At 34.4% G+C, this 11,242-nt stretch overlaps 3 protein-coding genes across 6 annotated transcripts in view; 2 read left to right on the plus strand and 1 right to left on the minus strand.

Moving 5' to 3' along the window:
* LOC110661077 (protein EARLY RESPONSIVE TO DEHYDRATION 15) overlaps nt 1-145 on the plus strand; it is a 1,185-nt gene extending 1,040 nt beyond the window's left edge. For all 4 annotated transcript variants that reach the window (XM_021819615.2, XM_021819620.2, XM_021819629.2 and 1 more), the window contains one exon: nt 1-145. This exon is cut by the window's left edge and continues 367 nt beyond it. The gene's annotated coding sequence lies outside the window, so the exon portion shown is untranslated.
* Nucleotides 146-586: 441 nt separating this feature from the next.
* Nucleotides 587-3,049, plus strand: LOC110661101 (protein JINGUBANG-like). The gene has a single exon (XM_058152227.1). The coding sequence runs from the start codon at nt 1,352-1,354 to the stop codon at nt 2,669-2,671; it is 1,320 nt and encodes a 439-aa protein (XP_058008210.1). The 5' UTR covers nt 587-1,351; the 3' UTR covers nt 2,672-3,049.
* A 2,420-nt stretch (nt 3,050-5,469) lies between these two features.
* LOC110661106 (ubiquitin carboxyl-terminal hydrolase 24) lies at nt 5,470-11,044 on the minus strand. The gene is made up of 7 exons (XM_021819666.2): nt 10,694-11,044; nt 9,754-10,377; nt 9,381-9,565; nt 7,984-8,231; nt 6,671-6,813; nt 6,188-6,364; nt 5,470-5,981 (listed from the first exon to the last, which is right to left on the minus strand). Exons 1-7 carry the CDS (start codon nt 10,706-10,708, stop codon nt 5,793-5,795), a joined length of 1,581 nt encoding a protein of 526 aa, XP_021675358.2. The 5' UTR covers nt 10,709-11,044; the 3' UTR covers nt 5,470-5,792.
* Between the last annotated feature and the right edge of the window lie 198 nt (nt 11,045-11,242).

The following is an 11,242-nucleotide window of genomic DNA, read 5'->3' on the forward strand; positions in this document are numbered from 1 at the left end:
ATAAGAATGATCAAAATTGTCTTGTTTGTCCATGAATTCCAAGGAGTTGTGTGGCAAAAAAAGCAAGCATTTCACAAAGTGCGTCTCCACGATCAAGCTGCTTTTTTAAAAAATAAAAATAAAAATAAAAATTCGTTTTAAGGAATTTTGATTCATTGGTAATCTTCAGTTCAGGATATTTCTGATGAGTTGGGCAAATTAAGAGAGGGCCAATGTTACTGGAAAGTGTAGAGCCAGGCCAGATGGAGGTTATGTTAACTTAAGAGGACAGCGTTATTGTAAAATGGATGAGTTGGGCTTTAGTGGAGCCAGGCCACTAGGGATTTCAGTTTGGTCTGATACTAGCGACGCTAATCAGGCCACTTGAGATTTTTGTCTCTGAACATTATTTAATTATGTATGGTAAGGATTCTTATTAACTAATTTAATTAAATTCTATTTGAAGACCAAAATCAAAATATGAAACGGTAGCTGTAGAAACATAAAAGTCATTTATGAACGTCTTAAACATTAATTCATAGTACCTTCCCTTGATTTTCTTTATTATTATTATTATTAGAGTATAATAATTAATGACCGACCACTCTTAAGAAATTAATAGTAACATGTTGATTAGGTAGCGGAGTCAATCATCGGTTGGTTGGCTTATGAGTATTAAAATTAAAGCTAAGCTTTTAGTCCTCTATTAAAATCTGCCATATATATATATATATATTTTTTAATTTTATTATCCATGCATAGTTTTGTGAATTATATTAAATCGTAATGGAATCTTTTATTACAATAAAAAAAATTATATAATAATATAAATATTGAAAATTTTAATCTCAAAGTATCCATTAAAGATTGTTATATGTACACTACTTTTTTTTTTTTCAATTTTTTTCCCCTAAAGAAAGTGAACCATCTCAACAACTTTTAGCATTGCATGAGATGGCGACAAAAGATTTGGTACATGTGAGGTATTTAAGGAAGGCCTTGCTAACAATGAATCTATTACTAATTAATTAAAATTTAGATATATTTTTAATTTTTATTAATTATTTTTTTTCCTTAATTTCATTTTACATGAAAAAGGAATTTTTATAATATATATATTAAATAAATAAATAATAAAAGGGAAAAAAAAAAGGCTCCCTCCCTCTTATAGCCAACTTTTTCAAGACCAAACTAACAATTTTCAAAGTAGCCGTTGCACGTCTCCCTTATTCTATTTAAATACTCACCAAATAAATCTGCTTTTCCGTCAAGAAACCCGTGTGTCTCCCTATTTTTATACGCGCCAATCTCCGCTCCGTCCTCTGATTATATTATATCCCTCCCTCTCCCAAATACAACAAACACCCCTTTCATGAACATAGAATCAAGATTCTTCTGCTCCTATTTGGTTAATCCCATGAATAGTCCTCCTATGTCACAAACCGCTCCTTCAACCCCATTATTATATGCAGCTGCTGTTAGCAGTGGTCTCAGCTTTAGCTGCAGCAGCAACACCGCCAGCAGCAGCAGCGAGGTTAGTGATGATAGCCCACCAAGATCCTTCCGTTTTGACCTTCAAGATGTCGATTATCATCATTATCCAAGCAAATCTTTATCTGGGCCTTACTCGTATCGCTCTCTCGCAGTACTCTCTGACCATGTAGGATCTGTTTCTTGCTTGGCTTTGTGTGGTGAATTCGTCTTGAGTGCTTCACAAGGGAAGGATATTATAGTTTGGCAACAGCCTGATTTGAGGCTCTTCACGAAGTTTGGACAAGGGGATGGTTCTGTCAAGGCTTTAGTAACAGTTGGGAACAAGGTCTTTACTGCACATCAAGATAGCAGGATTAGAGTATGGAAGGTGTCAAGAAGCTCAGAGAATGTGTTTAGGCTTGTGGACGCACTTCCAACCACAAAGGACTATTTAGGGAAGTTCTTGAAGCAGAGTAATTATGTGCAAACTAGGCGGCACCATAAGAAATTATGGATTGAACATGCAGATAGTATTTCTTGTTTGACAGTTTCCAGTGGGTTTATTTATTCTGGTTCTTGGGATAAGACTCTTAAGGTTTGGCGGATATCAGACTTGAAGTGCTTGGAATCAATTAAGGCTCATGACGATGCTATAAATGGATTGGTGGCTTGTAAAGGGATTGTTTATTCAGCATCAGCAGATGGGAAGATAAAAGCTTGGGGGAAAGAGGGAAAGAACTCTCATTCTTTGAAGGGGATTTTGGAGGGTCATAAAGATATTTCTTTTAATTCAGTTATTGTTTCAGAAGATGGGAGATGGGTATATGGAGGGGGCTCTGATGGGTTTGTGATGGGGTGGGAAGGGAGTGGTGATTTTATAAGTTGGAAGTTGGTGTCAGAGACATTGGCACATCAAATGGCAGTTTTGTGTATGTGCTTAGTGGGGGAGTTTTTGTGCAGTGGATCAGCTGATAAGAGCATTAGTATATGGAAGAGAGAAGCTTATGGTAAGCTCTGTAAATATGGGGTCATAAGTGGCCATGAAGGGCCAGTCAAGTGTTTGCAAGCATCACCTAATAGTGTTGGTGGTGGGTTCTTGCTCTATAGTGGTGGCCTTGACAAAAGTGTGAGGGTATGGTGGGTGCCCAAGCATTCCAACAAGATGCAAGACACCTCTACAATGCAGAGTTCAGAGGAAAAATCCATCACCATGTGTTAGTAAGATTTTCAAGTTTTGAAAGATGGAGCACTGATTCCTTTTTTTATGCGTTTTCAGTGCTTCTAATTTGTTGTTTTAGTCAGATTGTGTCATAGTTATTGATTAAGATCTCAAGTGTGATGAGCATAGGCAAAACTGCAGAGTTAAAGAAAAGAGTTGGGTATTTTTCTTTTTACAGATTTTGATCAATTTCCTTATGTTGTTTTAGGGTTTAAGACTTGGGTGTATCATATCTTGTAGGGAAAAAGGCTTGAGGTATACAATTAATAGAGTGGTGTGAGTTTTTTTTTCTTTCTTTCTAGTTTTACTTTTTACATTTCTGATAATTGTAATTAGTGTGTTGAGGATATATAACAATCAATGAAATTTAATTTTGTATTTTAAGCCTTTGCAAGAAGCAGCTTTCTTGATGGGAGTTTATAATTCCAAATTTGAATTTAATTTTGCTTAAGATCAAAGTTAAAGCATACTGGGGAGTTCATATTGCTTGAATGGAATCTAAATTTTGCTAAGGGCACAATTAAGCTTTAATAAGGTGAGGTTTAGGACAAAACCCCTGAACATGGCATAATATAGACCTGACAATAGTGCCCCACCAATACAAGAAAAGAACACTAATGAGATGTTCTTAAGTTCCCTTAAAATCTTGACCAACCAGAAGGAACAATGAATTTGTTAATCTAGAAGACAAGGATTCTTTCTTTTTTCAATTCTGCTTAGTTTTTTCTATTCCTTTATTCGAGATTAACCAAATCAAGCCAAGTCAAGAAATAGAAAAAGAAGTTGGAATAAGGATATCCTTAATCACAGATCAATCATGATTTTAATATGCAATTGGTTAACAGGCTGGCTGTCCAAACTTTTGCAAATTCTTATTCTCCACTGAAACAATTGGAATCCAAGGGGTTTGAAAAATGCCCATTAAAGAGATTACTGTTTATAGTCGGAGACAACCCTCTAATCTGTCTCCATATATATTTTCAAGTGAGTGGTTTGAGGCCTCAGGTTAGTAGGTGTGCGCAATTTTCAGTTTAAATTGAAAAATTAAACTGAATCAAACCAATTCAATTTAATTAGTTTGTTTTTTCAAATTAATTGGTGTGGTTTGATTTTTCAGTTTTCTTATTTTAATCGGTTGTTTTCGAAACTAAACCGACAAAATGCTTCCCTATTGATAGATCAAATCTAAGTGAGGGTTTAGAGTGAAAACTGAAACCATTTTTCATTGGATTGAACACAGAACTATTAAAGGACCTAAAAACAGAAAAGAAGAGTTGTTTAATCCATGTCAAAGCAACCATCCAGCTTGTTGAATCCGCAACCGGTTCAACCACCGATCCAGCTTAGGCGGCACTGTTCATATATATATATATTTTCTCTGTTCTTGTTCAAATTGAGACCATACCACAAAGGCAAAAAATGCAAAAGAACTCTTAGAAAAATTCCTTGATTCATGTGTAAGGAAGGAAGCTGCCATCTAAAGCTACACTAGAGGGCAACTGCTTTTAGAAACAACTTTTATGTTCTTTATTTGTATGAACTTTATATAGTAGCCATCCCAAGCAACAAGAGCAAGACTTTCAAGGGATGCAGCCAACCCATGAGTTCTTTTGCGTATATTTTCCTATTATAAAATTAGGGGACCATTCAGAAACTTCACCTAGTTGCTCACACACATTTTGGAAACAAATATATATTAATTATAATTATGTAGGCCTCATTGTTTTAATCAATAGTTATAAGTATTTCAACTTCAATTTTATCATGAGATAGAATTACAATTAAGTTTTAAAATTGAGATAAAATTATTAAAATTTTAAAAATATAATATAATTATAACAAGTGGAAAATGTTTGTTATTATTTTTACCATTAGACGTAAAGGGAATTGAATGAAAGTAACACTTAAAACCATCTCGATTAAAAGTTCTTAACAACACATTGACAAGCACTTGACAAGTATCTAACGATGTCTAAAATAAATATGTTGTTCATTATTTTTTTTTTATATTAAATATTTAATGATATTAAAATTAATTTAAGTAAATTTAATATTCTTTGCAAATTTGATCAAAATTGTTGTTTATATTGCTCAAACTTGATAGACATTCTCTATTCTGAAATTTGATTTCTCATTTTCTTTTTATAAATGCTAGAATTTTTTTTTAAAAAAAATTTTATGTAATGCAAATTGCGGTAGAGGCCTTACTTGATACTTACTAGTAGGGGTGAGCAAGTAATTAAATTGATTTAATTTAAAAAATTAGTTAATTTTTCCATAAATCGGTTTAGTTTAATTTTTTATTTTAAAAAAATTAATCCATTCAACTCAATTTGATTTTTTTTTTCAAAAAAAGTAAAAGTAAATTAATTTTTTTTATTAATTGTTATCAAATCTCAAAATAGAATTAAAAATAAAAAAAAATTAACTGATAAACCGATAAACCAATCAAATCAAGGTAAATTGTACCAAATTGACCTAATTCAATTTAATTTAATTTAATTTAATTTAATTTAATTTAATTTAATTTACTACAAATTTCAAACGATTCGATTTTCCAGTTTTCCAGACCGAAGCACCGATACTCACCCTACTATTTCGCAGCACTTTGCTCATAAAATTAAATTAAAACCAAAAGCCAAATCCTGCCCCATAAATCCTAATCAGTTCATCATAAGGGAAGAGTGAATGGCTTATGAACATCAATATATCGTCTCCATTGACCATAAAACAAAATTGTTACTTAACTCTAAATATCACGTTTCCTGACTTTCAGATTAACTGTAATCTGCAAAGGATTTTCACAATAACAAGCATCTAAATTAAACAGCAATAACTTCCAATGCATTTTAGCGCTTATAATAGAAAATTACAGATCAATTGCATTCCTAGATGTAAAGCTTAAACAGGAAAAGTAAGCTTCCCCACTTCCTTGAGACAAAACTTTCAGAAGGTTTATTCATATGGAAGAGATTATTTTGAACTAGTTGGTAATATTACATTCTACATGGCCCCTGGCCCTGGGGTCTTGATGCAGGACGGTTAATGCACCTTTCAACCCTGACAGAAAAGTTCCTTGCTGATCAATAATCTTATCCATTAATACTTTATCCATCACCTCCTATACTTGTTTGTAGAAAAGGACATAGGCCTGGTCATGCAACACCTTACTTGTCCCGATTGCAGTGACAGAGGCATCGTCAAAACGTAGCCATTGGCCATTGGGATAGCGGGCATCAGCAGTATAATGACCCTTCGAAGGCTCCCTCCCATGATGAGTGACTGTAGCAACAAGTTCATATTTCCGGCTCTAAAATGCAACACCATGTGGAAAAAAAAAAAGCATTTACAATTTGGGATATTTAGCAGGATGAGAAGCCAAATAATATCTACAGCATGCTTCTCATAATCAAATAAAAAAGAAAAGTAATATAAGGCAATATTTAGTCACACCAGAGAATACATCTATTAGCCAAAAATTGAACAATTAGTATAGGAGGAGTAAAGGTGAATTACCTCAGTCAATGGAGAAACAAGTAGCTCCCGACCCAGCACCAATTCAAGAGGAAAGTGCACAGGCTTGTGCAACTTGGTGCTACCTTGGCTTCCATAACTAAAACGCATCAAGTGCAAAATCAATATCTTCGAAAGTGTTTGTATCTTCACAGATTTTCTTGCACTCACTACACCAGCCTGCAGAATTTCATTTCATTTCCATATTTGATCATTAGCCAACACAAAGCAATTTAAAATAACTTCCTTGAAAAGTAGCATCTGAATAGTAGGCATAAATTGATATGCTATACTAAATATGATACTTTTAAGAATTTAATACTCAAATGCATGCAAGGACTCCCAGTCAAATATTTCCCAATAATGGAAATATGGAATTTTGAAATTTATCTATACAAATGTCTTGCAAGCTTTGCAACCTCAGTCAAGCCAGGTTTTAATCAGTTTCACATACTAAATATAGCCACCAACATGACAAACAGGTACCTTTCCAGTTGCCGTCCGATACCCTTCAAGATTTTCTGGTGCAGAGAACAAATGAAGTGCATCCTCAATAGTATGAACAGCTTCAGGATAAATATCTAAGTGAAGCAATAAAAATGGTTGAACAGTTGCGGAAGCTTTATTTCCTGCATCACAAAAAGGGAAAATACTAAAGAAAACTAAATAAAAACGGTGATGGAAGAGATCAAAATGCAGAATCACACACTGATGGGGGAAATGAAAATTTAACACTCAGGACAACATGCCCAACAAAATAGAAACCAGGCTGTACTCAGCATTTTTATGGTTGCTGTTTCTTCAGAATTGATTCCCTTATACATAGTTGATACCTCTATTCTTAAGACTTATTCTACCCCTTAGCATTGCAATTATTAAGCTGCCAAGCAAATGAAAAGATGTGGCGTGCCTGAGCAAAATTCTAGCATGTGTAAGTTAAATGGTTTTTTACATGGCCCATATCTTTTCATATGTTTGGTGTACATTATCTACATGACCAGAGCTGTAAATCTAACAGAAAATTTCCAAAAATATGAATCCAGGAAAAATTATGGAACCGTGCAAAACTTTATTTAACTTGTACATGTAAGTTGATCCTGACCCAACAAAATTTTAATTTATACAGGACTTATAGGATATCATGAAAACTGGGAACATTTTTCCATAAGAAAGCTTATTAAAAGAGAAGAGATGATTGCTTGGATTGAAACTCTGGCAGGTTGGCAAAACTTGCAACAGAGAAGCAAGGTTTAGCAATGCCAGAAGTGTTGTGTGTGATTCTTAGGGTGCTTTGTTCGGTGGATTTCCACTGAATATTGGAGTTTGCACGTTTTTGCTGATTTCTGGGTTTTATATTGTTGGGTTGCAGTATCTTTGGGAATAAGGTATCATCATGTTGCTGAAATTGAATTTTAGTTGGCTTTGCTGTGCATTGAACAAGACTTGATTTCTTCGCACCCTCTTGCCACGATAGTGAATTTATGACTATGCAAGAAACTATCACGCAGACATTTAGTGGCAGCATTTTAGAATGTGTTTTGTAAGGACAGATATATAACATATTGATCAACTCTGAGTAATTTTAAAGTTTATGTGGAAGTACAGATTCAGAATTTTCAAGATCCTCTGAATAAGGCTAGAGATCTGTCGACGCAGGACATGAATAAAGTTTGTCTTCCACAAATGATTCTAGGTAATTCTGTTTTTCATTATATCTCTCCTATAGATTGCCAATGGAAAGCCAATTTAAAACATACATTCTTCCAATCGCAATTATTAAAAACTAATAAAAAAGATACCTCTTGCTTTTACGACACTTCTCAACTGTCCTCCAAAAATATCACTTAGCTCTGAAGGAATAAAGCATTGCGTTCTAGTTACTGCAGATTTGTTTTTTGGGCCAACTGTCTCCCATTCATCATCCTCTTTTGAAGATACTAGAGTTGATTTGGCACCATTAATGCTAGCAGATTGTCCTTCAAATTTAAGTAATTCATCATGCATTTGATCCATGATGAAACTCAAAAACTCCTGAGCATCCTCCTGCCTGTAAACAAATGCATCAGACAACTGATACTCATTCATTACAAGCGTTATTTTAGTACATATGTACTATAGCAACAAAATATCAAGAGATTCAAGATAATCAAGAGGACTGGCAATCTTTGGGTATACTACTAACATTCATTATCCTTACCATCAAATCAATAGTAGATTCTGCTGTTTCAGTCATATGGCCTCAAATCAAATCAATTCTCACACAAGACATAAACATACAAACCATTATTGGATAAAAAAAAAAAAAGCTAAAACTAGTGATGCAAACAACTTAAAATAAATAAAATGAGGGTACAAGTTGCAAGGATCATGAGTCATCATATTCAATCCCAGCAAATGCATATTCAATCCCAGTAAAGCGTTTGTATGCATAACCAAAACCTGGCCTTACTGGCATTTGTCCTTAGGAAGAGAAATAGTAGATCAAGGCCATGCATATATCTGTGATGTACAAAACCAACTAATATACACCCTGAATAGACTATAGCCCATATTCCTTAGCACTCCCATATTCCTTAGCACAAGTTCATTACTTCCATGCCAAATTGGGTATTAAGTATGTTCCACCACTGCTCATAACAAATACTGATAATGCTAGTTACAGTAGCTATTCATCATGGCTCTTTAGGTGTACTGGATTTTTTGTTATCTTTTCCATGATCCACAGCTATTTCTAGATTAAGCATGTGTTAAAAAAATTTTACGTGAAGCACAATTATTGCTGCCCATTCTTATACTACAATGAGTCAATTTTATTGGTTATTAAAAAACCAAAAAGGAAGCAAATAGACTGTAGAGTAGTATACACAAATACAGCAGGTATGACGAAAGCCCCACCATGAAAAAAAATACAACCCATCATTGCATATGCAGTTTCATCTCACATTCATTCTTAAATCCACAAATTCCATTCCCTTCCTGTACTACAAACTTCATAAGAACATAGACAATACAAAGTGCCCAAAATTATCATATTTGCATCCATGTGACCATGTCCATGTTATACAGAACTTAATTTATGATTTCATCCTGGAAAACTTTGGGACTTCAGAAGATAGGTTCAGCTCTAATATTTTTGTAGAGATTGACATGGTAAATAAAAGATGAAAAAGTACTGGCAAAAAGTAAAAGCACAAACCTTGGTCGTCCTGAAATGCTATTTGGCACATCTGGAGTAAAATTTTTAAGAACGCATTCAAACATGGCTGGGCTAAAAGGCCTACCAGTCTCGACCATAGTTGTGTCCTTTTTCAAGCTGGAACTGCTCGGCATGTCAAAGTTAGAAACAAACTCTGCAAAGGCGGTTAATGTCGGAAAGCCAACCTAGTAAATCATTGTCAAACAGAGGAATAGCTTTAGCATGTGATATGTATAATAGCTGTCTCATAGTGTATTGTTGCCATTACGTTCGTTGTACTATTAGCTATTTTGTGAATTGAGATGATAAAAAAAAAAAAAAAAAAGTTCACTACAAACAGAGAAATGCTATGAAAATGTCAAAACTAGCTTACCTTTGGGATGTTGCGAATTCTAAGATCCTGCAAGAGCTGAACAAAAAGGGAACATGATAAGAGAGCCTGCAGAGACGCATTAAGAAAGCACAAATTGCCTGAATTAATTAAACCGCGCGGTAGTAAGCTTTTAACTGCTGAAACAGGCCCATTAGTTTGCTTCTGAATGCCCTCCCTCTTCACATATACTGGTGAATCATATTTAGTTCCCTCCAGATTCCCATCTCTTACACCTTCACTATTAAGGACATCAAAGTTTGAGCTTTGTGATTGATTTGTGGAACCATCTTCATTCTTAGATAAGTGCAAAGAAGTGAAATCTATGCTCTTCATTTTTAAGCCTTTCACACCATTAATAAGGGAAACGCCATGGGTGAAATTGCCAATGCTTCCATTTTGTTTTGGACTTCCCTGCACCCCATCCAAATCACGCTCTACCTTCTCCTTCTTAAGTGAATTTGAAGTCTGAAAACTGACTTTTCCATTTGCAGAACTAAAATCGATCAAATTCAAAGAACCAAATTGCAATTCTTTCTTTTCCACTGGCTTTTCATCATTCTCAGATGATGGCTTTTGCAGCCATGACTTGGTTTCATCTTCTGTGAATGACCCAAATAATAGCATCTGGTAGAGTGAAAATATAAAAAAAAATTATAAGCTGCACGGTGAGAAACTATACTGATATGTTGATAGATAATGAAATGGTTAAGCAACCAAAAGTAGTGCTAAATCAATCATCTGCAAAGACACCCATTTATAAGAAAACCCTTATTAATGCATTCTCCAACACAAATTTCTTACTAGTGAACTAATTTAAATCCCTAAGACGGATGAACACATTCAATATTCCATTTTTAACGTACTAAACACAAGCGATAACACAAGAAATAAACAAAATTAGCAATTCTTCTATTGAAACCAAAAAAAGAAAAAAAATCACCTTCTTGTTACTCATGCTGTGTGAAAACCCGAGCTATAAAGGGAACGGAAAGAGAAAGGAGAAAACAAACAAGAAGAGTTGTAAAGAGGATATGGAGAAAAGTTAGGGTTTGAGACCAGTTCCACTCTGAACAACAAGGAGCAGAGGACAGAGTGATGTCGATTGAAGACATGAAATAGGAGAAGACTGTGATGGGTCTGGATATATATAGCATTTAGGGACAAAACCGAGCTTAAGGAGGAGAAGCTCGACGCTCCCAAGCATAGGTAGATAACTTCCAGATAGAAGAAGGAGAAAGACTCCGAATCCAATTATGCGTGTGGGTAGTCCTTTCCTTCTCTGGTTTTAGGGTTATCGTTTTATTGCGTGCAGGGAAGAGTCCACTGCATGTCGTTTTGTCATGCACGACATCGTTTAACTTTAAGAAAATATATTTAATTTAGGGCATCTATTTTAATTGGGTTTACGAGTTTTAAAGACCAATTAATTAATTTTAACAAAATTTAGAGGCCTCATACTCAATAATAATTTACCTTTACATTTATATTC

This window comes from Hevea brasiliensis, chromosome 1 (genome assembly GCF_030052815.1).
Source record: "Hevea brasiliensis isolate MT/VB/25A 57/8 chromosome 1, ASM3005281v1, whole genome shotgun sequence".
NCBI classification, from domain to species: Eukaryota; Viridiplantae; Streptophyta; class Magnoliopsida; order Malpighiales; family Euphorbiaceae; genus Hevea; species Hevea brasiliensis.

What these genes read in the sequence shown, in the direction of transcription:
- LOC110661106 (XM_021819666.2), bottom strand. An exon ending in AGCATTTCAGGACGACCAAG is followed by an intron (nt 8,232 to 9,380) that starts GTTTGTGCTTTT and finishes ATTTGTTTACAG; the next exon opens with GCAGGAGGATGCTCAGGAGT. An exon ending in AAGTGTCGTAAAAGCAAGAG is followed by an intron (nt 6,814 to 7,983) that starts GTATCTTTTTTA and finishes TTTGTGATGCAG; the next exon opens with GAAATAAAGCTTCCGCAACT.
- LOC110661101 (XM_058152227.1), top strand. Translation starts at nt 1,352, where the DNA reads ATGAACATAGAATCAAGATTCTTCTGCTCCTATTTGGTTAATCCCATG.